At 47.8% G+C, this 27,532-nt stretch overlaps 1 protein-coding gene across 2 annotated transcripts in view; it reads left to right on the forward strand.

The window, feature by feature from the left end:
• The first annotated feature begins 2,578 nt into the window (after positions 1–2,578).
• LOC135906052 (protein argonaute-2-like) overlaps positions 2,579–27,532 on the forward strand; it is a 36,880-nt gene continuing 11,926 nt past the window's right edge. The window contains exons 1-3 of one of the 2 annotated variants that reach the window (XM_065437204.2): positions 2,579–2,676; positions 2,983–3,109; positions 22,953–23,245. In XM_065437204.2, the coding sequence (XP_065293276.1) occupies positions 2,659–2,676; positions 2,983–3,109; positions 22,953–23,245 (438 nt within the window). In that variant the 5' untranslated portion in view covers positions 2,579–2,658. Of the gene's footprint in view, positions 2,677–2,982; positions 3,110–15,002; positions 15,278–22,952; positions 23,246–27,532 lie in introns of those variants that run through there. The other variant, XM_065437211.2, reaches the window with a different exon arrangement.

The raw sequence follows: 27,532 nt of genomic DNA on the forward strand, positions 1-27,532 counted from the left end.
GTAACTGCCGAGGCCCATATGCATACGTCGTCAGCATATATTGAGAGGTTCACTGTATGCGGTAGAACGTCGGCAAGGCCAAGGATTGCAAGGTTGAACAAAGTGGGGCTAAGAACCCCACCCTGAGGGACGCCACGATAAGTGTAATGGTCAGTAGTTCGGCCATCTGCACTGTGCACAAAGAAGGATCTTTTGAATAGATAGCTCCGAATCCACCGAAACATGCGTCCACCAATTCCATTATTTTCCAGGGCATCAAGGATGGCTTCATGCGTTACATTGTCGTAGGCGCTTTTCACGTCGAGGAATAGTGCAACCGGTATACGCTTGTGGTGTTTTTCTTGTTGTACAGACGTGACTAGATCGATGACGTTGTCAATAGACGAACGGCCTCTTCTAAAACCAGCCATGGCATCGGGGTATACGTTGTGGCGCTCAAGATACCATTCTAGGCTACCATTTGGTTCCCGCGGAGCCTATATATGGTCTTATGTGGCACTCGCACAGCCGTTTGAATAAACTGTCGAATGTCTTCCTTACCAGATGGAAAACATAAGGGAGCGTAGCTGGCTGTATACAGGGTGTCCCAACTTTCATGCACCAAGATTTGAAAATATGCAAATGCAGCGTATCCGGACAAAACCAAGGTAAAGTTGTTTGCCATCGCTTGGAGTTACTCTGATAATATTTTGCATTCCGCCTAATTACATAATTCGTCTTAATTGATTATGTAACTTCTGAAACATTATGCGGGATGAAAAGTGTCAATGAGAAAATTGTAGAACATGAAAAACTCCCGACAGAGCTTTCTGTTGCTTAATACGTGCTACATAGAAGCGTTTCTCCGAGCGTGAAAGAAGCCTGGGAATACAGGCAAAGTGCCTCGAGCGGCCAGTCGCGCACTCTATTCAGGTCAATAGATTATCATCATCATCATCATCATCATCGTCACCATCACTGGGATCGTATCGTGCCACTTGTCACGCTATGTGAGATGCACGCCGCGTAGCATCGGTACGTGCGCACTTTGCATTGCAGCTGCATAATATTACACCCTGCAGGTGGCACGCCAGGTGACAGTTGCATACAGGGAACGGACAGTCAGTAAAGGGCCAGGAAATACACTGTACTTCGGGTAAAAGAATATAAATACCTTGGTATATGGATAAACGAAGGCAATAGATATTTGGAAACATAGGAGAAAACAATAACAATGCGGCCCTAACGAAACATAGGGCGCTATGTAGGCAGGTGCGAGGTGCTCCGGGGTATGTGGAAAGGTGTAATGGTTCCTGTACGTACATTTGGATATGTGATTGTTTGCTTGAAATCAGGGGTACAATCAGGACCCGGTGGCATCCAAAGGTCAGTGGGACGCTTCGCATTGGGCGCTAACGGGAAGACTACAAATGAAGCCGTGCAGGGTGATATGGGCTGGACAAGTATTGAAGTGAGGGAAGCTCACAGTAAAATTGATTAAGAAGAACGGCTGAGGAATATGGAAGAAAGTGAATGGGCTGGGAGAGTGTTCAGATATTTGTACAGGAAGAACATTGATTCACGGCGGAGGAAACGTACTAGGAAGCTTACCCATAAGTATGCGACCGGTGTGGTGAGCAACACGGCAACAAAGAACGTCAAGCGCAAAGTCAGAGAGAGAGAGACAATCTCATGGGTGGCGGCAATGGAAAAGAAACCTGCCATGAGTCACTACTTAAGAGGAAAAACAAAATAAGGAAAGAAACAATTTATGATAACTCAAAGGGAAGCTCTTTACTTTCCAAAACGAGATCAGGACGCCTTATAGAACTCGCACTTGTCCAGCGAGGTACAACAAGGAAGAAGGAGCATGTGCTTGCTGCGGTGAAATTAGAGAAACGATGGAGCACGTTTTATTCGAATGGGAAGATATCTTGCCAGTGGTCAATTCAGGCTCCCCTGGCCTCATTGAAGCCCTTGGGTTCAGCGAGAGACAGGGGAAGTAAACATGTCCGCAATATAGGCTAGCAAGAGGCGATTAGAAGTTGGGTGGAAGAAAAGTAGGGCGATGACATACAACGGAGACGTACAAGAACAGAGTTCCCAATAGGCGTGCAGAAACCTTGGTAATGCAGATTCTTCGCTTCTTCTTTTCTTTTTCCTTAAATATAGGTAGAACATTACGCAATATAATAACAAGAACTTGGAGGCACAACCCACTGCCCGTTCCAAAGGGCACGCTCATAACATCCATCCGTGCAGCTTAGGTAGCGGTACGAGGTAGACGGAGAATGTTTGAGGAAGAAAAAGAAGATTAAGGATTTAACAAAACTTGTTGCTGAGCTGGTTGGTTCAGGACTTGGAAACAAAAGTTGCGGCGCTAAGCAGACGAGGACGAAGTGAGACACGTTCTAGTCTCTGTTCGTCCTCGTCTGCTTAGCGCCGTAACCTTCGTTTTTTAAATTAAGGATACGCATAAAAACATGCTAGAATCAAGAAATCACGTATAGCACACCTGATTAAATCATGCAGGCTAGTTGACTGTTTGTCACCGCACCCGTTTCAAAGGCGATACCAATAAATAATCATCATCGCCGTCGTTAACTTCATCGTATCGGTCCACGGGCCAGGGAACGTGCCACGCGCGCCACGTAGCCTCGCCGCCTTTCGGAAGCAGCCATGGCTCCACCTCGGAAGGTAAGGACCGCTGCTGAAGAACCTCTTCGCAGGGCTACGGGCAAGGCTTCCACGGGGCAACGTCCTCCTCAGGAGCACTGGGCAGAGAGCAGCGCAAGCCGCAGCTCGCCGTCGAACCGTTCAGATCGGGCGGACAGTTCAGATCGTTCTCGTGATCGTTCTTTTTTTCGCTGCTAGGCCTACATTCTTTTTTCTCATCCTTGCTCTTATTCTTCGTTTATTTCTCAATTCGCAGGCAGGCGTCAAGACCCGGCTACAGCTTCGAGACCCTCTGTTCTTATTCTTCGTTTATTTCTCGATTCGCAGGGAGACGTCAAGACCCGGCTACAGCTTCGAGATTCTCCACGCGCCTGTGAGCAGTCGCCCGTCTATGGCGTCCGTAGTACAAGATCTGCAGCGCGCGGAACACAAGCCATGGCTTCTGGAAAAGCAGGTACCTATATCTCGGAAAAAAAAACGAGAAAAAGGCAATATTATGGCCTTTTGAATTTTTAGTCTGTGGTTCACCGCCGATTGTATTGCTAAGCCTAAGCGGTAAAGATGCTGGTTTCGGGATGGAGTACATGAGATTCCGAGAAGGGCGGACCGAGTGCCACATTAGGCACGCCAGCATGCGACTTAGATGCGCCCGTGTAAAATTTACTTCACTAATACTTTGATTTTAGTTCTAAAAAAAAATCCCCGCCCAAGCACTCCGTGGAGATGGTTAACCAGCGAAGCAGAAACGTGCGGCCCCGGTATTTATCACTGGATTAATTCCGACGGTCCATTAAGCGACGGCTTGGTAGGCTGCCGGATCCTCGGTACGCAGTTGGTGCTCGCGCTCGGCTGCACGAGCCGGCACGAGCATCGGCATGGCGTAGGCGAATTCGTTCCCGGTTCTGCTCGCGGCGTTGCTGATCGAGAGCCGCCTGCTCCTCGGCAGTACGTATGACGCGGGGCCTACCCATTTCGGAGCCGGAGAGAAACTGCCTGATGCGCGCTCGGCTGCGACTGAGAGAAACGTCAATGCTGGCTCAGCTGATGCAACACCACCTAGACAGCACTAGGCCTTTTCACTCCAGACAGCCAATTTTTTTCTGCGAAAACCTCCCTGAACGCTTCGGCCTCCGCGGCCCCAGCCCACGTGCCACCCTTCTTCTAGCTTTGATCCCCCCGCTAGCCCTTGGGGTGCCCTGGAGATCCTGCGCCACGTGCTTTACTGTAATTCCAGGTGCTTTACTGAGGCCTCCGTTTGCCGGTTACATGTGTCCTCCTATAGCAGTGCTTGTAAAAAAGCCGGTCTATCGTCGCGACGAAAAAAGCAACCCGCGATTTATACAACGCCAGTCAGAACCTTGCCCTGAATTTTACTGCGACAAGTTTTGGCGCTTTCTCTGACTGCCAACATTATTGAAACTAATTTCATTACTTCCGATCCATGACGTCATGTTACCTGGCCCAACTGCCATAAAATCTAATGGGGATGCTACGGAGTAGCAACGGTGATTTTGACGTCACCGTTTTTATTACGCCAGCCTTCTCAATGGAAATTTCGGGCCAGGTAACGTGACGTTATGGGTCGGAGTAAAGAAGCCTTGTGCTATGTAGATGGTGTTGGCTAATCGTGCGTCTCACTTTCTCTTTTTTGTCGCGCGTGCGGTTGCGCCGGAATAGTTTTCGGTGTACAGGCGACCGACAGATGAATGGACGATATACAGCTTCGCTGAAAAAAAAAAAAACATTTTGCATTTTTACGGCGAAACTACTAGTGCAACTTGAAGTGCCCAACAACGTTATACGCATGCTTTTTCACGCTGCCCTGAAAAAAACTACATTATTCGCCGAGCTTATGCTCTCGCAGGCAATTTACTGACCGTCGTGGTGTGTTTGTCCCTCCCTTTCTACCCATTCCCGTACGTAAATTTCCTTAGGCCCCCAACCTAGACCGAAGCGATAGCTTGTCTATCAAGAGGTTAGTCATCCATTCATACTGTGGCGGGGAGACAGATGGGTGGAATGTAACGGAAGATTTATGTACTAAGAATGTTTACAGACTATAGAAACCATATGGCGCAAGCGGGACAGGAGCAGCGCTCGGCCGATCGTCTTTTTCCTCTGAAGTTCAGGAAGCGGCTCGTAAGACATGACCTCCCAGCCGGGCAGAGCGGCGTCTAGACGCTGAGCGGGCTTTTCTGAAAAGTACGGTGTGAGCTGTTTTTTCTTTTTCACGCGATAGACTTTTTTCACGCGATAGACGTCTTTAAGAAAGGCCGTCGACACGATGACAGCGTTTCCAGAGTAGGACGAGGGACGCGTGAGAGAAGCGAGCGTGTTGGTGGCGGCGGTCGATCCTTGTGCGATGGTGTTGGGCTGCTGAGCACGAAGTCGCGGGATCGAATCCCGGCCACGGCGGCCGCATTTCGGTGGGGGCGAAATGCGAAAACACCCGTGCACTTAGATTTAGGTGCACGTTAAAGAACCCCAGGTGGTCGAAATTTCCGGAGTCCTCCACTACGGCGTGCCTCATAATCAGAAAGTGGTTTCGTCACGTAAAACCCCATAATTACATTTTATCCTTGTGCGATAACTGCGATTCGCCGAGTCCTGCCTGCGCGCATGTGCGAGGATGCTGCTCCAACGAGGCGAAGGCCTTAGTCAGGAGAATAATGTCCCCCGTTTTGCCTTGTCTTACAGGAAAATTTTGTAATTGCCCAGGTAAAATTAAAACAACGCAGAAGACACTTGGCCGATCAAATTATTTCTCTACTTCATTAACGCCACTCATAACAGTACTTAGAGAAGAAAAAAAAGGAGGGAGGGAGATTAATGAATTGAGGCAAATTTTGAAGCATGTGGATTAATTAAGGGTTAAATGAAAATTGTTGAACTCTCTTTTTTTGCCCGTTTAGAGGGGTTCTATGAAAGCTCAAGTTTCGCCGCTTTTCTGGGAGAACCAAACTATAGCAGTTTCGTATTTAGAAAAAATGGGGCTTGTAGAGAATGGGGCTATGTTAGGATGATGAGTACGCAAAGTTCGAACTGTCTCAGTGAATTTAGTCGCTTCGGAAATAGCTACTGAATACTCAGTTACTCCCTATTCGTAATTTGACCCACGCACCCGGTTTTCCGCGTCTCCTCAGTGAACTAAACAAAGCACGCTATATTTCGTTGAAATAGACGTGGGGGCCGATGTAACAAAAAAACATGAATTGCGTAGCTTGATTACAGCCTTTGTAGAAACTTAGTGATTCGAGCGTTCCAGAATTTTACGAGTCTATCATATACGAACCGCATAGGCAGTTTTCCCAATATTCTGAAAACAACTAAATGTGCTCCAGTTACGTTTGCGAATTCATAAAACCGCGGCTTGTTCAAATAGGAACTGGAACGCCAGTGCATTTCGTTGAACACTTTCAAAATTAATTTCTCGGAACTGGTGCTGTCCAGGGAATTCGTTTCAAGTAGATAAGGCGTGCGAACTCAGCGGCTATAATTCGTAGATGTTAATATATGGCGTGAAGTAGTTGATTGAAAGGTTAATTTGCGTAATTGTGCAAATTATTAATTGAATATTTTGATTTCTCGTAGAAGTAATGGCCGCCTCATCGAGTAATTTAGATCAAGGGTTAGAATTGTGCTATCTGCCATAGGCAATCTAAAAATATTGGTGCACATTGTATTTAAGCACCCTGTATTTGCGTTTGTGCTTTGAACCTTTTCGTGACGTTATTTATTACGGTTTCTATTTTTACATTAAGATTATTTGTTGGAGTTTAGCACTCATAGTTTTCCAAACACTGCGAAGCAATAAGTCTCTGCACAAATGTGTAACCATTGCCAATTATTGCATTTATTACGATAAGGTTTGTTAAAAACTATGAATCTCCAAAGCAACAAAGCCATTTAAAGCCAGAAGGACGAAGTTTAGGCAGGTATATGTACTTCCATACTGGCTGGGACCGTCATACTCGCAGCCCCCTTAAACACTACAGGTTTTCCCGCTGAGTTTAATCCAAACGCCATTGAAAATAATCCAGGTGCCAGCCAATTTAATCTGAGCGCCAGCATTTTTAATCCCAGTGCCAATAATTTAATCCAGGCGCCATCACTTTTAGTCCCAGCGCCATCCGAATTAATCCGCTTGCCAAGTCATTTAATCCCTGCGCCATCCATTTTAATCCAAGTGCCACACAATTTAATCCCAATGCCAGTCAATTTAATCTTGTTGGAAATTGATTGAGAAACGAATAATTCTTGCAGAAGAGCTCGTAACAGGCGTCATAAATGCCGTATATTCATTGATGTGATCACTATATTGGCGTCAGCACTATAGGAGCACAGTTTCCACGCTACCGGTGTTGTTATGGTTTCTTCAGAAACACTTCCGTGTGTTATACCACTCGCTAATTTCGTCCTTTTCAAGTCGCATTTCCGAGTGACAAGAGACTCACATAAGTGAGGCAGAATCGGGACGGATATTACGCGACTTGTGTTGCGATCATGACATGCGATTTCCTTCCCTATCGCCTTGCATATCTATCGACATTGTTCGCAAGGATAAAAACTTGCTCACCATTACTCAGACACTTGGCATAATCACTAAGCACCACTCTTCTCCCGCATGCACTATCCTAAACTGCCGGCATGCTTATCAAACGAAGTGCATAGTTGGGTGAAAACCATGATGAAATCATGTGAGTCACTAGAGATCACCTCATTGGCTGCGTGATAGTGAGCCAGTTATTACCCTTTATAGCCACTTCATTTGATATGCATGCCAGCAGTTTAGGATAGCGCATGCGTGAAAAGAGTGGTGACGTCACGAGAGTCACTAGTGATCACGTCACTTCAGTTAATGATAGGGAGCAGGTTTTTAAGCTTTGAAAGCGATTTCCTTTGATATGTTAGTTGCCTGATCAGGATATGTGTGACGGCGGTGACGTCGAGTAGGTTACTAGTGACCTAATCATGTCACTCAAGAATAAGCTGTTACATTCTCAGAACCAATTGGTTTGATATGCATGTTGGAAGCATAAGAGTGTATGCAAGACACAAGCTTAGTGAGCTATATTGAGAATCGCTTAGTGATTTTGTCAAGTGTCTGAGTAATGGTGAGCAAGTTTTCACCCTTGCGAACGATGTCGATCGATATGCAAGACGATAGGGAAGGGAATCGCACGTCATGTTCGCAACTCAAGCCGCATAATATCCGTCACTATTCTGCCTCACTTATGTGAGTCACTCTTGTCACTCGGAAATGCGACTCGAAAAGGAGGAAATGAGTGAGCGATATAACACATGGAAGTGTTTCTGAAGCAGCCATGACGACACCAGTAGCGTGGAAACTTTGCTCCTAAAGTGCTGACGCCAATATGATGATTACATCATTGAATATACGGCATTCATGACGCCTGTTACGAGCTCTTCTGCAAGAATTATTCGTTTCTCAATCAATTGCCAACAGGATTAAATTGACTAGCAATGGGATTATAATGTGTGGCACTTGGATTAAAATGGATGGCGCAGGGATTAAATGGCTTGGCAAGCGGATTAATTCGGATGGCGCTGGGATTAAAAGTGATGGCGCCTGGATTAAATTATTGGCACTGGGATTAAAAATGCTGGCGCTCAGATGAAATTGGCTGGCACCTGGATTATTTTCAATGGCGTTCGGATTAAACTGAGCGCGAAAACCTGTAGTATCCTATCTTTCCCTCTAGTAATCCTAAAGCTTTCTTCGCCTCTTTCTCCCGTTTTTGTTATTGTTCGGTGGTTGATAGTTGGAGGTTGATAGTCGGTGGTAGGACTCGTCAAGTCAACGTTAATTCATTCGTGCTATTCGTTTGCATTGGCAATCGTCGTCGATGGTTTCTGCACAATGTTCTTGTATATGGGACTATATAGGATTACGTGACGTGTTAAATCCATATGGGATGTTCACATCGCAGCCCAGCCCCCCCCCCCCCCCCCCTCCCATCCGACTGCTCATCTTGAAGGCCACGCTTTTTTATACACTCAATCTCATTCCATGCTGGTTCCCCTAAGCAAATCGGACATATATTTTTTAAAATGTTCCCCTTATTTCGTGGTGTACTTATATGCAACCACAGTATAAGAGTGTAGGCGCCAAGCTAGTCGGCGCTCCTGTCTATTTCTCCGTCGGTGCTGATGACGTAGCATCAGCATGGGGCGCCATTCTGGAGTCAAATTCCGCCATAATATAGAGTTTCAGAATAGGGGCCCCGAGCTTTGCGGGGGTTAGCGTTGGGGCACGCAGGAGTGAAGAGTTTTAGAATAGGGCTTTGCGTTTGCGGATAGCGTCTTGCGCTGACAGCGCCACTACGACGTCAAAGAAAAGCTATTAGAAATAATAACAAAATATACCATTTTATGATAAGAGTAACATTGAATTTCGTGTTTTCGCGTTTAATTATAGCTTAGAGGTTATTCTATTGCAGCAAGCAATTAGTTGCACGATTCAATCAATCTTCATAACACAAGCTAGCCGAGGGAAAGCGATAACCGCAGTCACGTCTCCTAGCTTGCGAACTTCACGCGTTACCACGAATCGAGCCCAGTTTGGTGCTAGGTCAGAGCCGTCGCTTCGATGGGTGCCGCCATGTTTGTTGACGCAAATCTTTTGGGGCAGCTTCTGGGGTTCCCGCTAATCAGTGAAGTAGCGTTGCCGACGTAAAACCCAAACGCAGTTAGCGTCTTGCGCATGCGCAGCGGCTTCGACGCTATTCCTCCGGGGCCCCTATTCTAAAATTCGCTATTGTCAAGTTACGCGACGGCGCCATTTTGGGTCAGAGACGCCGTGGCAGCCCTTTCGACCAGTCGGATGCTGCCGCATCTCGACAAGATGATCATGGTGATAGCTAATGTCATGCCCTGTGAATCGGTGTAGGCGACGATAGTCACCTAGTCTGCGTGAGTTAATTATTCGTTACTGTATTTCAGAACGACAGAAGGCTCGGCGCGTTGGTAGGGAATCGTGGAACGTCAAGTCAGATCATCGTCTTTGATCGTCGTCGGCCACTTGTTGCGCGGCGCCGCAAAATCAAAAGGATAGAGTGGTGCCGTTCCGTCTGTGTAGAAGGAAAGGCCAACACACTTCCTTTTTTTTTCTTTAGGGTGCCCCAGATAACTTTCAACAACCAACAGCTAGGTTGTTCAACAAAAAATATATATTTATTTAAAAAAAACACTTTGCAAGATACAGCTTTAAGACATATGGTGTTCGGTCGTATATTGACTTCTGCCGACCGAACACCGCATAGGTCCTGTATATAATTGTACCTTAGACCATGTTTTCTTAAATGTTTTCTCTTTTTCGCTTAACAGCTTGGCTAAGGCTATCTGGGACACATGATATAATACTACATGCGAGTGCAGACAAGTTGAAGAGCCTGCGTGACAGGGTCGATCATGCCGTCAGAGCTCTCTCCGAGCGCTTCGGAAGATGCGATACAGTGCACACGTTATTCGAATAAAATAGTTTTTTGTTCGCGGGCATGCCGCAAGAGATATTACAGGATAAAAAGACGTTCCACACCTGATCTGCACGATAAAGAACGAGGTGCTTCTCTTTGTTTTCGCATTTAGCCGCAACGCCGTACAACACTTGCTACTGCTGATTGATTGATTGGTATCGCCCTTGAATAGTCGCCTATATAGCCTGCTTGATTTAATCGGGTATGCTATACATGTTTTTCATTCTAGCATTCTTGTATTGTCATCAGCCTATGTTTATGCCCCCTGCAGTACGAAGGCGTCTCCTAGCGATGTCCAATTACCCCTGTCCTACGTCAACTTATTCCAAGTTGCACCTGCGAATTTCCCAATTTCATCACCCCATCTAGTTCGCTGCCTTAATTCCTCGACTGCGTTTCCCTTCTCTTGGCACCCATTCTGGAACCATAATGGTCCACCGGTTATCTAAACTACGATTTATATGGCTTGCCCAGCTCCATTTCTTCCTCTTAATGTCAATTAGAATATCGACTATCCTTATTTGCTCTCTGATCCACACCGCTCTCTTGTCTCTTAACGTTACGCCTAACATATTTCGTTCCACCGCTCTTTGAGCGATCCTTAACTTGTTCTCGAGCTTCTTTGTCAACCTCCAAGTTTCCGCCCCATATGTTAGCACTGGTAGAACTCACTGATTGTACATCTTTCTTTTCAATGATAGTAGTAAGCTCCCAGTCAGGATCTGGCAATGAATGCATACATCTCCTTAATTTTAGAATACATGTCCATTTTTGTGTGCATCTTCTGCGAGGCTATTTGCCACGCCCTCATGTGTTTACTTTGATAAAACGATTGGCGATATTATCACGTTGTAGCGACGGTGAAAAACATTAGCAAAACTGAAAATCGTGACGCTAAGTTTCTTATTCGGTGAACCTGCGCCCACAAAAGGAAGTGACACTTTAAGCAAAATTATAGCGGCCAGCAGTCAGTGATCGTCGAAATCTGATAAGTGGGTCAAGCACGTCGGCTTTTATACGTGACTGGTCGAAGGTTCGAGCGCAATCGCTGGTGTCCGCGTGCCTTCCAGGATGTACACCCAGCCACAAAAGTTTACGGACCACAGGATCGCAGAAAACGTTCAATTTCTAAGCAGCCTGCAGCAGTAGCCAGTTGAACTGTATGCGAAAATGTTCTAACCATATTCTAGCCGATGCCCGATATGCAAATACCAGGTTGCGTTGTGAGGTTGTGGAGATATTCAGATTTTTCTCAAATTTCATGGTCCGTAATATTTTGTGGCCGGGTGTACGTACGTACTACACAATTCGAGTCGCACGTACAATGAGATTACACAAGATTCGGTGGCCACAAACAACGGATAGAACCATCGATAACATTCGCGAAACTTGCGATACATGCAGGCGCGTTCTGGGCCAAGCGATAACGCTCAGCATTTGTTAGCCGGTGACAAGTGGTCACCGTAGAAATATAAACAAGTACACGTGTTAAAGGACGTCCTCACTTGCGGAAGTAAGCGCGCGCAAGGCGGCGCGCTTATTTCGCCAGCGCTTGCGGCGTCGTCTTCTCGTCGCGTGTCCCGTCTACGTTTTGCGCTGTTAACACCAGGATGGGAAACCATCAACCTCAAGCTGTTATTCTAGAGAATTCTTGCCGCGACCGCGCCTTTCGTGGCGCGCGATTTTAATCGCGCCGCCTTGCGCGCGCTTATTTCTGCAAGCGAGGACGTACCTTAACACGTGTCAATATAGCACCAAACACGGAGACGAGAAGTGCAGGGACAGCACTAAATCTATCATCTGAAAGGTCGCACTACGGTGGGAAAAAAGCAACACACACAGGCGCGCGGTAAGTTTAAGAACTTCTACCTAGCCACAGCAGTGAATACAAAAAGAAAAACGCATTGAAATTCAAAACGTTACACTGACGTATCAGCGCTGGCGCAGCTGCTAGGGTTGCCAACCATCCCGAATTCAGCAGGACAGGCCGAAATGTCCCGACTTGACCCAGTCAGGATGGCCGAATGCGTTGACTTTCGCTTTTCAAAGCGAAGCTTTCGATGTCTCACTGATTCGTCCATGAGCACCGAAAACGCACTGCAGGAAAGCCAACTTTCATATCTGCGTCGAACACTGCAGTGTACATTCGCAGTAGAGCGCCAGCGTTGACTGGACGGCCGGTCGCATTTTTACGATTGCTAGTATACGTACAGCGGGGCGTGGCGTTTCTGGCGGCGCTCGACCTTTTTGCGCAGGCACGAGTAAGAGCGGCTGCCACAGAGAAAATTTGGGGGCCTTTGCTCCTTGAATATGTGCCTGCCGGGGCACTACGGAGGAGGTTTCTTAGCGCGTGTTGTATGCGTTTGTCCCCTAGACATGCCGGCATTGCGGAGTGCGGTCGAGTTTGTTGACGCTCCGCCGCTGGCTGCTCGCGCGGTGAGGCAATGGGCTCGGACGCCCCATTCGGTGATCAACGTCTCTGAATGGGCAAAGTTCTGACTGGTGTTGTATAAGTCGCGGGTCGCTTTTTTCGTCGCAACGATGGATTGCATTTTTTACAAGCACTGCTCCAGAAGGGCACATGTACCCGCAAACGGAGGCCTCAGGAGAGCACCTGAGGTTACAATAAAGCAGGCGGCGCAGGATCTCCAGAAGGGGTAACGGGTATTTAGTCGCGGGGGGATCAAAGCTGGAAGCAAGGCTGCTCGTGGGTTGGGGCCGCGGAGGCCGAAGCATGCCAGGGGGTGCTCGCATAAAAAATTGTCTGACCGCTTTCGCGGACAGCCGATCTTATACACCCCTGGCACGCGCAGGTCTCAGCGAGCTCCAACACACGCACCAGTCCGGGTTCTAGCTTTGGTGTCCCCGTTGCCGCTTTGGGGTCCTGGAGGCGCCGCCAGTATTGCGAAACAATGACACGCTTTTCACTTAGTAAAAAACACGATTGAATAAATATAATTACGTCCAGCCGCCAACTTGCGAAGCTAAATTCTGCACTACCGCGCCCCGCGACTTCTGCCGGCACGTCTAGGGACAAACGCATACAAGACGCGCTAAGGAACTCCTCCGTAGTGCCTAGGCAGAGTCATATATTCAAGGAGCAAAAGCCCCCACATTTCATCTCTCGCACCCGCTCTTACTCGCGCATGCGCCTGTGCGCATGTGAACCTTGAAAATAACATCACAGATGTTTCCGTGGGAGCAATAGGGACCGTAGTAGAGTCCGGCCCGCATATAATGAAAATGTAGAAGGCAACCGCGGTTCAACGCAAATGGCTGAAAGGTAGCCGGTGACGCTCGACGCCCCTGCGACCGCTATGAGAATACGTCTCGCTATCCTAACGCTAACCTAACCTAACGTAATTTAACATTAACCTAAGCTAACGTAGGCGAGACACAAAGCCAGTAATCCTCATGGAGTGACATCAGGCAGTGGCGTTCAACGGCGGTTGTTAAGGCGCTGTGCATTTATTTCACTGAAAGGGGCCACTCAAAAATGCTCCTGAAAAGCCGCGGACAGCAGCGTACGAAAAGCCTGCCAAGAGTGAAAATACTGCACCAGGAGAGTAGGTCTGACCTTTACTACGGCCCCTACTGCACCCCTGGAAAAATCAGTTATGTTGTTCTTTAAAGGTAGAGCGTCGTAAGGGGCAAGAAAGGTTTAATCCGCCATGACTGACTCAGCACCAGCACCGCAAGCGCGAGAAAGTCGATCAGACGTATCTTCAGACACAGCGTTCACCAAATGCGGCGTCCGAGCCCACTGCCTCACCGCGCGGGCAGCCAGCATAGGAGCGTAAACTAACTCGACCGCACTCCGCAATGCCGGCACGCCTAAAGGGCAAACGCATACCACACACGCAAATATATATATATATATATATATATATATATCCCTACCCAGTGAGTTCATTTGTGTGGCCTCCGAAATGGTGCAGTCTCAGAGGCCACGTCGCCGACACTACTATCTTGCTCAGTGGCATCGCAGCCTTAGCTCATAGAACGCGTTCGCAAAGCACAGTTCACTTTGCGCTCTCGCTCTTCGTGCAGCTTAACCGTTGTATTTAAGTTAGCTCATTGCCTGCGAAATTTAAGCGGAATTGCCACAGGGAAACAAGCGAAATCGCGGTCGTGCCGCGTCACTGTTCACGCAGAAAGCACTCGCCGATATCCTCAAAGCTCGCGAGACCGTCTACTAAAGGCGCGATGCGTGTCTTGGAAGAGCGCGTGTACACCACCTAATCCTGCACGTCCAAAAGCAAACACTCGAATTTAGTTACAGAACTTATCAGCATATACGAGTATGTCAACAGCAATCGGCAAAGCTCCGATCATATACCACTCCAGCTACCGGCATGAAATAGTCACATACAATAGGATATGCTTCCTCGCTCACCAATTGCACTCACCTGAAAAGCGAAATCGACCTGTTTACTACGCATATAGCAATGAGAATGACAGAGCTCGCGAAACACATCAAGAAAAGCAAGCATGTGCGCCTGATCGCTGTGCTTCTCTCCTGTAAACACAGACTAAAGCTGCAGCAACTGGACTGATCGTGAAAAGCTCGCATGATGGCACACAACGCATTGATGTAACATAAGCGATAGCTGCGTGCACATTATTTGCCGTCTGGAACGCGCAAAATACGCAGAAGCACACGGCGTCTTTCACAACAAGGCGTCGAACGCTGTGCATATCTTTTAAAGGCAGCCGTCGTCTGCTAGCTGCTTGCGCATGCGCAAGCAAACATCTGCCGTCTGCTCCGAGTCCGCGGACTGTCCGCGACATCCGGTCCTTGAAAAACGAAAGCGATTTTTGCAGCTCTCGAACTGGTGTGCGGAGCTTCCAAAACTGTTCGAGAAAATCGAATACGGGACAGCAGTCTCAAGCAGTCGGGACTGTCAAGGACTGATAATCGAAGAGGCCCATTAGCGTGACGTACTTCCTGTCGCCAGTTTCCGCGGAGTGTCCGCTCTTTACACCTCCTCCCGCATACGTTGCGTTGCGACGCGTTCTGGCGGTAGTCTTTTGTGTGTTCGCTGTACGAGTCAGCAACATGATGCCTGGTGATGATTCTTCCAACAATCGTCCACGCTATGGCACCAGGGGCCGTGGACGAATAGGTGAGAGACAAGCCTTTTTGCGATATACGAACAGAGGCTTTCACAGTATTGAAGCCGCTCGTACGGTTCGCGCATGGCAGCTTAAACGTGGCTTAGACGATACAGACGCGTAGCGCGTTCGCCTGCAAAAACGAGGCACACACCCTCACGTTCCGTACATCTGGCTTACGCTCGATCGTTATAATCATTTCTTAATTGGTGTTGAGCATATAGATGAAAGGCAAGGGGGTAATGTGAGCCGAGGGGTTTTTAGAGTTCGAGAGCAATTTTCGCTTAGGCTTACGTACACAAGCACACATGCAAAGGATGTTTCTTGGATGCCCGGCTCAAGTGGAGGGTATAGGCGTGAACGTATAGCTAGCTCAGTAAGCCTGAATGTCGCCGGCAGCATACTCGGTACTTGGGTCGGTTTTGTTGAAGTCCAGAGTGCACGTCAGGTTTTGTTTGCAGTTGCTCAACCGCTTCTTCAGCGGAGCCAGTGCAGGTTTCCGCATTCCGCTGCTGTTGTCAGCGTTATGCCTGTTACGAATGGCCTGTGTGGCGAACTATTTGTCGCGCCGCCGTGGCAACGGCGAAAACCCAAACGTTTTCAATATGCCGAGCCAACGTTACTAGACTAGCTTGTTTTAAAACTCGGCGCCGTTGCGCGGAACCGTCACCCGCCCGCGCGTTCGTGGCGCTGCAGTCGCGCCCGGCTTCACTTCCTCACTAGACGACTACGCGGGCGGGCCGGACTAAGCACGCGGTGCAGCGTTGGTGTATTCTGTGGTTCGTTGTTGACAGCGAATTTCAGCAAGCATGTCATCCGTGGAACGGTAGCCTTCGCCGAGTTTCTTAAGAGTATCAGCAGACGATGCCGACGCGCTGCGTACCTGGCTGCATAGGCCGCTATCGAAACGATGTCGACAGTTCGGCGCACCACTTTTTCTGTGCTCCCAGCAATGCGACGCTTCGCTCGGCGTGAAACAGAGCGATTATTCGTGCCGACCGGGAACTCTCTGCGAAATCCACGGCACGCGCTCGTGCCACTGCTCCCGCGTTCGTCATCTTCCACAGCTGGCTGTGTGGCCGTTCATCTTTCCAGCGTACAATTTCACTTCTGTCGTCGTAATGGGGAGGCCGCGTTTACGGGGGTATGAGCCATTGCTTAAGGGAGTATGAGCCACTCATGGTCTTACGTAACGGAAAAATTAAATTTTGAAAAAAATTTAATTTCGAAGAATCACAAGCGGCAAATCGCAAGCGAAGGCTGCTAACCACGCCGCCGAGCAAACTCGAGATATCGAACGCAAGCGACAACTGCGGACTGCGGGCATACCGTCAGTGACGTCGTTCTCTCCGTTGCAGCCGATTGTGTGTGTAACCTCATAACTGAGAAATACTTTAATGATCCCTCGGGATTAACCCAGTGATAAACACAGGGGCCGCACGTTTCAGCTTCGCTGATTAAGCATCTTCACGGAATGAAAAATCTGACTTTTTTTTTGTGTGTGTGGCTTGTGTGTATAAAGACCGACTTAATTCTTTCTGTAGCGCTTCTTTGGCGTGGTGAGAAGCTTCGGTGGGGATGAAGATTATCTATCCTACAGTCACGCACTTTGGCCAGATATTCAGGCTCGTGAGCCTAAACTGCGCGAAACGTTAAGAGGAAGCTTTAGCTCGGGCCCAACTCCGACGCTGCCTATTCAAATACATGTAAAAACGCAAAAACGTTTTTCTGAGATAACCCCTGGACCCATTTTAATGAAATTTGTTGCATTTGAGAGAAAAAGTTAAATTATAGTGACTGTTGGAAGTGGAATTTTGATTTAGGGCTTGAATTTTGTTAAAAGGATTTTCAAAAATTCAGACGTTTGAAAAAAAAAATAGAAGCACGAAGTTTACGAACTAATAGCTCTGCATCAAGAACAGATATCGCGATTCTGTAAACGGCATCCATTAGACCATTCAAAGCGGACAAATTTGTTTTGTCAGTTTACATCTTACGTGAATTTGTTACGTTGTTTACGAGGGTTCTGCAAAAGTTGTAATTACACATTTCCCCATTTTTTGAGGTTCATGTGTAACATATCAATTTTGTGCGCTTTAGATGTGCTATCAGGTACAATTCACAGAATTGCGATATCATTTTTTCTTGCTGAGTTACGGAGTTCTAAACTTGATAGTTTCGTTTTCTGAAAATTTGCGATTTTTGCCAAATTTTTATAAAAAGTCGACGACCTAAATCGAAAATTCGAAACCAACAGTCACTAGATTTTAAGTTTTTTTTTTAAATGCAGCAAACCCCGTCAAATTTGGTGCAGTGGTTGCCTAGAAAAACGATTTCTCCTTTTACATGTACTTAGATAGGAACACCCGAGCTAAAGCTTCCTCTTAAGACGACAGGAAGAAGCAGACGACATTTGGAAACGCAGCTTCTCCGCTTCGCTGTATGAGTTTCTTCCTTTCGTGCAGTTTACCCTGCTTTCAGTATTAACGAACTGGCGCGGTAAATCTTATTGCTATAGGTGGATACCGCTTTCTCGTGGTATCCGTAATTCGGACAAGGGAGAACGCCAGCGAGCGTGAAACACGCGCAAACTGCCCTTTCGCACGAGCTCAAGGCTGTGACGAGGCGTCTACAGTGGAGCCCGATGGAACAGCGTTGCCATCTGGCGGCTGTCACAGAAGTGGCGACAGCGGCTGTAAGCGCGCGGACGGGGAGTTCTACGACTGAAGCTAGTCTAGTAACGTTGTGCCGAGCCGCCCGCAACCGTTACAGAAACTCCAAGGCTGCCGAAACGTCGAAAGGGTGTTAGCGTTCGTGCGCGCATTCTGGCCAGGTCTCCTCCCCCGATGCTAGACGCTCGCAGAACGCCTTACAATCTTGGCAATGTAGGGAAAGATTAGAAGGCGATCCACCGGTTAACGACCTTTTATGTTCCATTAGCCTCTGATTAATGCACCGCCCCGTTTGCCCTACGCTGAACTGGTCACAGCTAAGGGGAATTTTATAAACCACACCCATACGACAGTCAGTAAAACTGTTGTTCTTATTGTGCTTCACTGGACAAATATCTGTACTTTTTTTTGCCTTTTACCTGCTCCTTTTTCCTATGCACGGCAGCGCATATCTTACCTAGCGTATTGGGAGCAGGGAAAGCAACATTAACATCATATCTACTTGCAACTTTTTTAAGCCTTTTCGACACTGAATGAATGTACGGAATAGCCACTCCTCTTTTTTTTTTGCTATTACTGCTTTCTGTAATCACGACCGTCCCCCTCGAAACATACTTCTTTAGGCGTTCAGCCACAGTGGTCATTACTACACTAGGATAACCTGCTTCTAATAGGCGCCGGATCTGCGCATTAAAACTGACGCTCATTTTGTGCATGCATGATCTGGTGCATGATGTATGATCTTTCCCTACATTGCCAAGATTGTAACTGCACGCCAAAGTTAGATGAATGCGCGATATTGTACAAGCATAAGAATGAAGATACGCGTCTTATGGTAGAGGCATGGCATATCTATAATGGTGGTAGTGCGTGCGTGAGTCAGCCTTCGATTACTTTACATAAAGAAGAGATTAAGTGCCTTAACAGTTCTCTCACGTAGACCGGCACATGTACCCGACTGACACGTGGTGCTACCATTCCAGAGCTTGCACAGATGAGTTTTGTCTTCTTTCTTTTTTCGTCTCAGTGTGATAGTCGGCGTTCGGTGTTGTCCGCTTCTCTACTCTTGTGGCCTGTCTGCACGCCTTACCTCTTCGTTGCATAATGAATCCTTGCCAACTAGCTCAGCGTTCTGTCGTTCTAATTTTCTTTCTAGTACTATCGTGAGCAATGTGAGTGGGAACAAAGGAGCGCGTGTCAGATAGCATTGATAGCTATGGGCGATACGTGGTGGTAGCCGTCGGGAACGAAGTGGAAAGGAGAACGCTGTTCAAATAACTGTTGCCACTCCCACCATGCGTCTCATTATACAAAGTGCGGAACTTTGCATCGCCAGCGCACATTGATGAAGCTTACTAATAACTTTGCGCACCGAAGCGTGGCCAATAGCAGCACTGTTTTGAAGCGTAGACACTCGAGAGCTACTTCCCTGGGAAATCTGTCTAGAACGCGCGACACGATGCGCTCTAGAAGATATACATCAGGTCCTATGCGAGTATATTTGGAAATACCTTAGGCTAAACGCAGGAGCGGGCGCGTAAGAGCTGCGCTCTCAAAGAAAAAGTATGACTGAACAAGAAACAACTTGTAAGTTACTCTACACGTAACCTTCTTATCAGCTATCGGCGGCCAGTGAAATGCCGTAAGTTGCCGTTTTCGACAAACGCAGCAGCAGTGGGAGTGCCAACAGTTAGCGGAAGAGCGTCCCCGTTTACCCTCTATTTTTACAGCGAAGCTGTATACCGTCCAGGGAAATTTCCGTGACGTTGTTTGCGTGGTAAGCAAAAAACTCTCCATACGTGGGCCGATCCCGAAGGTAGTGCAATGCCGGGCCGACCCACGGCGGAGGTGAAGCTGGCGTTAAGCACTCCCCATACGTGGGCCGACCCCGAAGATAGTCAATGCCGGGCCGACCTGCGGCGGAGGTGCAGTTCGCCATTGAGGGGCCCACATGCACACCTTCGCTGGTCATCCTAAACAGAGTGGAAGGCCCCGGAGTTTTTTCACAGCGCCATCCGCGTATCGCTCTCACTCGGCTTCGAGGGTGTTTGCCACTCGTTTGCGTGTTCCCGCTCGTATCGCTCACGATTGTACACACGCACGCTTCCTCCAAAAATCCCCCATGAGGTCCGCCTGTGCCCCGTTTCTCGACCCTCTGGCTAATGAATCGATGGCTTCATAGCCGGAGTTCCTCGAGTGCGTGGGCACCCAGATTAACTCAGCGCTGTGGGAGAAGGGAAAGTTCTGGGTCAGTATGTGGAAGGTGGCAGGGGGGATTCGGCTGCTAGCATAATTTAGCAGTGCAGTTTTAGAGACGCACAGGCTATAGATAGCACTGCAGCTGCCGAGGGGTAGCGCTATAGCGATTTCTTCTGCTTCCTATAGGTATGTTTCCAGGGGTATCTCCGTGCTTATCACATGCAGCGTCTACCCATATTGCGCTCTGTTCATCGCCGTACCGTATATGAAGGGCTGCTGCCCTGGCTTTCCGTCGCTCGCGGTTTTCGTCGGGGTCCATGTTACGAAGGAGCGAACGAATGCGTTGCGTCTGACTAATTTCAGTGGGAATGGATTTTAGGGAGTCATGATTGGCAGGGATGCGAAGGCGGTTAGAGAAACCGTTGGGCCGTCTTCAATGCTCAGAGTGGTGCCTGGAAGCGTGGACAATGTTCGCTCTTTCCTTTTCCTGTGTCGCTCTGCGTGAGGAGGCTTGTTCAGCTGTCAGCTCAACGATGTATTAAACATTTTACTCGTTACGCGGATCGCCTTTCGTCTCTGCCTGTGCCCCTCCATGCTGGTCAACTCAAAATCGCCAGGCCCACGCTACCTCCAGGGTCCTGCGTGAGCATTCCTTAGCATGCTGCGCAACACTACTTTTTCTTGCTGTGCAGCGATGTGTTCGCTGTAGTCTGACCGATAAAGACGGTAACTTATCAAGTTATAAACGCCGACCTTTTCCCTTCGGTTCCATCTCGTGCAACACCGAACGGCGACGCCTCGCAGCGCCGTTGGCAACGCTCGTCACGCCGGCGTCGACGCCTGGCTTGGCTGCGGGAGGTGCGTACATGTTCGAGCCTGATCACCGGACGTCCACCGGTTTAAAATGGTGTGAGCAGCATCCTAACCATGACGTCCGGCTTTCCAAGGGTGCGTCGCTTGGGAGAGATTTGTACAGACAACTATGCTTGCTCTTCAGGAACAAAGACAAGTACCGCGAAAATCTCAAAACCGATTTCAATCTCAAAAAGAGAAAAAATCGCAGCCATTCCACTCTGTGAATGTGGGCTACCAGCGTGGCTGTAAAAAAATGTGGGTAGCTTGCTCTAGTAGTGCAAGGCTAGGTCCCAGTGGAGCTAGTTCCGGCTTTTGCTAAGATTTGCGAGGATATACATGTCTTGGGTAGGTTCATGATAAGTGTTGCTAGGTTTTCCCATGTTTTGCGATCTTTGCGCTGGAAGCGGCCGTTCGCACCTTCCATGGATTTGCGGGCTTGGCGTTGAAAGTTCACGGTGACGCGCATGCCCGGAACCGATTCCTGGCGGCGCCGAGCATTTAGTCGGCAGCGTTCGTTGTTTCTGGCCCGAAACTCGACATCCCCGGCTCTTCTGTTGGCGGCAGCCTTCACGCGATGGGCAGGATCGGCTCTCCGTCGTCGATCGTAGTCCCGCTGAGCCGCGCGCCGAGCGTCCTTGTAGGCGGTTTCTGCCTCGGGAGTCTTGCCTTTCTTCGGTGCTCCTGCAGCTGTGCGAGCGTGTTCTCTAGACACGAGAGGAGAGAGATAGAGATTCTTGTTTGTGGAGGGAAAAATTGGGGTAAAGTGTAGCGCAGTAACTGTCTCACAGATGAGGACACCTCAACTGCGCTGCACAAGAGGAGAGGGAATTGAAAGAGGGGTGAGAGGAGAGAGGCGCACAGGTCTGTCGGTGCGCAGGCTGCTCAGAGCTGTTTAGCATATTAGTGATGTCACGGCTTTGCAGACACTTGCTTCTCCTCGGCGGGGGAGGGGGAAGCCGAAGCGCACGCATGCCGCGGCGAGACTAGGCACGTGTGTGGTGCGAGGAGGTTGCGCGCCTCGGCGAAGCACAACTGGGCCGAGTTTTCTGTCGGCACGAAACGGACTTGCGAAATGCTTCACAGCTCCGCTGTAAAACGCCAAAGCACACCACTGAGTGTAAAAGTTTACTTAATTTGTGGCTTTTCCCTTCCGCGTCTATAGAATACTCTGCGAACTTGCACAGTCGCTACAAATAGCGGCTCAACTTGTCGAGGTGTCCAAAGACGCTGCCTTGCCCGCAAGAAAGTCATAAGGGCGTTCTATGCCGCTTGCCGATGCATGCGTCCGTGGCGTAGTCATTCTGCTTGCGGTCACCGACGCGTGCGGACGTAGGATGGTTGGCTCCGATCGAGCGGCGACAGCGGTTGTCAACGGCCCTGGAAGCCCGTCGTTTTCCGTGCCCAAGGACTACGCGATTATTCTGCTCAATGTTACATCTGGTGAAGCTATGAAGCGTGCAGTCATGCTGCACTGCGACCTCTCAGGTAGTCCGTATCGCATCGAAGACTTTCGAAAGCCCCTGCAAAACGCCAGCGTCAGGAAGGACGCACTGCGGTAGGTGCCTACTAGTGTCCCACGTCTGGCTGGTTAAACTATGGACAGATGAAGCTAAAATCTTATGGAAGCAGGACGCTTGGTCGTCGAGGACAGTTTTTGCATCGTCACTGACCCCAGCGTGTCAGTGATAGATGTATATAATATTGTTGGTTTAGAGTGGTTCACTGCATATGGCTGTTACTGTATTATCCTTACAGCGAAACAAACTTAGTGACGACCTTGATTCCGAACTTGAGCTCTTTCGCAGCTTGCCGAGACACCAGAGCAAGGGCGCTTTGCGTTTTCTGCGATATTAAGCTTTAACCGAGACAAATTTCGAACTATAGCCCAACCACGAGCACTACCAGCATGTTTAACAGACTCAGCGTGACGCCGAACCTGGTTCTTTTCCGTGATTCGCAGCGGCGCCTGGTGGAGCCGCGGCCCCACCCGCGGGTACCGCGCCCGGTTCGTTCGCACAAGCGCTTCAGCAGCGGGCGCTGTCCCAGACGAGCCCCACTGCGATCGCGCCCCCGAGCCCGGCGACCACCGGCCAGGGCAACAACAATGCTTTCGACAGTCCGCGAACGGTTGGCGGCAATTCCGCGGGCATCTCGCCCGCCCCTTTCTCACCAACTACGACACCGCCCCGCACCGGGGCTCACAGCACCACCTTGAGCCCGACTGGGTCGTCAAACGAGGAGATGCAGATCATGGTAAGTTCCGCAAGATGATGGAACGCGGCATATGCAATACACCTGGTGCGCCAGGTATTTCTGTGTGTAGTAGTGACTTGGGAATAACTGCAGGAACCCGTCGCGATAGCTTGGTGGTTATGTCGGTCGCAGGTACGACCTCGGTCGCGTTTCGTGGAGGCGAAATGCAAAAGGTGCACGTTAAAGAACCCCAGATGTGGTCCGAATTGTTCATGTGTACCTCACCACGACGTGCCTCATAACCTTATCGTAGTTTTGCAGGTGAAAACCCCGGAATTCAATTTTAATTAAGCAATCGCAGCGATATATTTCAGACAAAATTGAATATGTTCGTTCCAAACGTTTTGTACTTTCTCTTGCCGCTGTATTCTAAGGCTCTTGAATAAAGCCACCTTAAAATGAAGCTCTAGCTCGGGGACTCCTATCTAAATGCACGGAAAAGGAAAAAAAAAAACGTTTTTTATCGGCAGCCACTCCGCCGAATTTGATTACATTGGTTGCATGAAAAGCAGCGCAAAATCTAGACACTTGGAAGCGGATTTTTTATTTAGGCCATTAGTTTCATGAAAAACGTTGAAAATTGCAAATTTCTAAAACACGAGAATACGAAGCTTCCAACTCTTATTTAACGGTGAAAAATGTCGCAATTGTGTGAATTGCATCTAACATTACGTCAAAAGCGGACAAAATTTGTGTATTATGCGTGGCTCTTAAGTACACCACTAATTGTGAACTTTTGCTATACTTTTGTAAAATTAGTGACAAATTCACGTAAGCTGCAAGTTAATATACTAAATTTGTCCCCTTACCTTAAGCTACTCTGGCGAATGCAGTTTACAGAACTGTGATATCTGTTCTTGGTGCAGAGTTACGAATTCGTAAATTTCGCGCTTCAATGTTGTTGTTTTTTCAGACATGCAGACGTTCGGTAATTCCTTTAAAACAGCTCAGGCCCCAAATTAAAGTGTCACTTCGAACAGTCGCAACAATTTCACTTTCTCTCTCAAATGCAACGAATTTCATTCGACTCAGCCCAGGTTTTATCTCAAAAGCCCTTCTGCTTATTACATGGATTTGAATAGGCGGCATCGGAGTTGGGCCCGAGCTAAAGCTTCCTCTTCAATCTAAATTATTGTAAGAGTTCGGCTCAGAGCTTGGCTCTTGTGAAATAGTTCGCGTCGGTGTTGGGCAGTGCTTCCACAGTAGCAGCCTTTAATGATATCTTTTTTTTTTAGCACTGTGTGCCTACATGTTCGCGTCCCTCTCAATGACGCCGTCACCTATACATAACAGCGTAGCAGGTTTATATTGGGTACTATCGGTGGGCCGCAATGAACTCACTGTAAATCACATTTTATTCTCGTGCACACAACTCGAACGGCTAAGGAAAAAAACATTTTACTGTATTTTACAATGAATGCATTCCCTTCCATCCCAGTCTGCTTTTAGGAGATAACCCACTAGTAGAAACCTCATCTGTTTTTAGTTTTTTGAAAGACGCAGCGATCCTAAACGCAATCTAATATATTACAGAACAACTAATTCTAAAATTTATTACCCGGTTTTTACACGCATCTTATGATGCACCTCACCCATTTTCTCAGTCCAGAGAAGAAGGCTGAGGTCTTCAATTGGTTTGTTGGGCTCCTCAGAGTCCTTGTCTGGACAAGGACCTCGCTAAGGATACCCAACTTTTGAAATAAGTTATACCATGTGTTTGGCGCATGATAGCCTGAGTTGCTTATGCGCCATAAAACCCAATACAATACAATACAATACAATACAATACAATGCAATGAGGGTGAAGTGGCCGCCTAAGTCCACAGCCAGCCGCTTTTATGTCGCACATGCCCTGGGGCAGCAAGCAAATACCTCACACAGCGTAATGATCGATATCGTGCGCAGAAAGCGTGGCTGTTGATTTTGCCTCTTGAAGCTGCTCGGCGATGGTCGCCTTTCAAAGTTTCCGCTCATCGTGGCTTCCACCTGCTTGAGAAACTCAACTGCCCCAAGGACGTCTGACCATTTCCAGTTATTTCTTGGTGTCAGATGAGAAATGACCATATACTGTTCTCCCCACGAAAAGAACCCATTTACTAACGCATGTATGTATGTATGTATGTATGTATGTATGTATGTATGTATGTATGTATGTATGTATGTATGTATGTATGTATGTATGTGTGTATGTATGTATGTATGTATGTATGTATGTATGTATGTATGTATGTATGTATGTATGTATGTATGTATGTATGTATGTATATGTGTGTGACCCGCCGTGGTTGCTCAGTGGCTATGGTGTTAGGCTGCTGAGCACGAGGTCGCGGGATCGAATCCCGGCCACGGCGGCCGCATTTCGATGGGGGAAAAATGCGAAAACACCCGTGTACTTAGATTTAGGTGCACGTTAAAGAACCCCAGGTGGTCAAAATTTCCGGAGTCCCCCACTACGGCGTGCCTCATAATCAGAAAGTGGTTTTGGCACGTAAAACCCCATATATTATTATTATTATATGTGTGTGTGTGTATGTGTATATATATATATATATATATATATATATATATATATATATATATATATCGCCTGAAGAACGGTTTGACACAGCAGAATTCGAAAAGCTGATTGACCAGCTTCCCGAACCCTATATAGTAATCGGAGACTTCAATGCTCACAGCACATTCTGGGGTGACTGAAGATGTGATGCGAGAGGACGGGCTATAGCAAACTTCCTTCTTTCTTCTGGAGCCTGTCTATTTAACAAGGCAGAGCGAACCTTTTACAGTTCCACACACAACACGTATTCATGTATATATCTAGCCATAGGGTCACCATCACTTCTTCCATACCTGGAATGGAGAGTTAACAGTAATCCGTATGGGAGTGATCATTTCCCAACACTCCTGAAACAGCAAAGTGGCACGATGGACCAGCTTACCCCCAAAAGTGGAAACTTCATAGTGCAGACTGGTCGAAATTCAGAAACACATGTAAACTGTGCCTGGAAGATGTGGACCACCTAGGTGTAGAGGATATGCTCACCTACATCACTGAGCATATCCTCTGTTCTGCTAAAAACTGCATACCTCAGTCCTGCACAGATAAAGTAAATCCAAAACCGTGGTGGAACAAAGACTGTGAAACTGCAAAGAAACTCCAGAACATAGCATGGAGTAGATTTTCACGCTACCCAACCACAGAAAATCTGATAGAATTTATGTGGTGCAAGGCAAATGGCTGCCGTATCCGCCGAGTATCGAAGAGAGAAAGCTGGACACGCTACGTATCCTCAATAAACTCATACATTGATGTTAGCAAAGTGTGTAATAGGGTACGTAAACTAAAAGGGCAACGTCGAAATCCTTTTCCTCTCATCACTGGCTTTGGCGATACTATAGAAGATCAAGCAAACACCCTTGGTGAGCACTTTCAGAGGGTATCAAGCTCCGAGAATTATACCGAAAAGTTCTTACACCATAAAAAAAGAGCTGAAAATATCCCTCTGCGTCCAACCAAGTTGTCATCAGAACGATACAACAAACCACTAACAATCCATGAACTCAAGCTTGCCCTAGGCTCTTGTGGCAGCTCGGCTCCAGGTTCTGACACAATAACATATGATATAATCAAGAATCTGCCTTGTGAGACCCGAAACTGCATCTTAGGTCTCTAAAATAAGATTTTTGCAACGGGTCATATACCTTCATCTTGGAAGGAGGCAATAGTCCTGCCAATACTTAAACACGGCAAATACCCTTCCTTAGTTAAGTTAGACCAATTGCACTCAGAAGCTGTTTACTTAAGGTATTTGAAAAAATTAACCTTCGCCTTGTGTTCTTTTCGGAACATAATAGTATATTGGATCCTCAACAATCTGGCTTCCGAAGAGCAAGGTCTACAACCGATAATCTTGTTCTCCTTGAGTCATATATACGTGATGCATTCGTAAGCAGCCAGTACTGTCTATCTGTATTCTTTGAGCTTGAGAAGGCATATGATACTGCCTGGCGATGCGGTATTCTGCAAGACCTGGCGTCCTATGGAATTGGTGGTTATATGCTGAAGATCTTGCAGAATTACCTGTCTGAAAGGCAGTTCCGCGTAAGAATTGGCAGTGTACTTTCGCGCACTTTTGTTCAAGAAAACGGCGTACCACAGGGAGGAGTGCTAAGTTGCACACTTTTCCTAATTAAAATGAACTCTCTCCGCTCTGCTATACCATCCATGGTGTCTTATTATGTCTATGCGGACGACATCGAAGTCAGCTTTAAATCTTGCAATCTGTC

The sequence above is a fragment of the Dermacentor albipictus genome, chromosome 1 (genome assembly GCF_038994185.2).
Source record: "Dermacentor albipictus isolate Rhodes 1998 colony chromosome 1, USDA_Dalb.pri_finalv2, whole genome shotgun sequence".
NCBI classification, from domain to species: Eukaryota; Metazoa; Arthropoda; class Arachnida; order Ixodida; family Ixodidae; genus Dermacentor; species Dermacentor albipictus.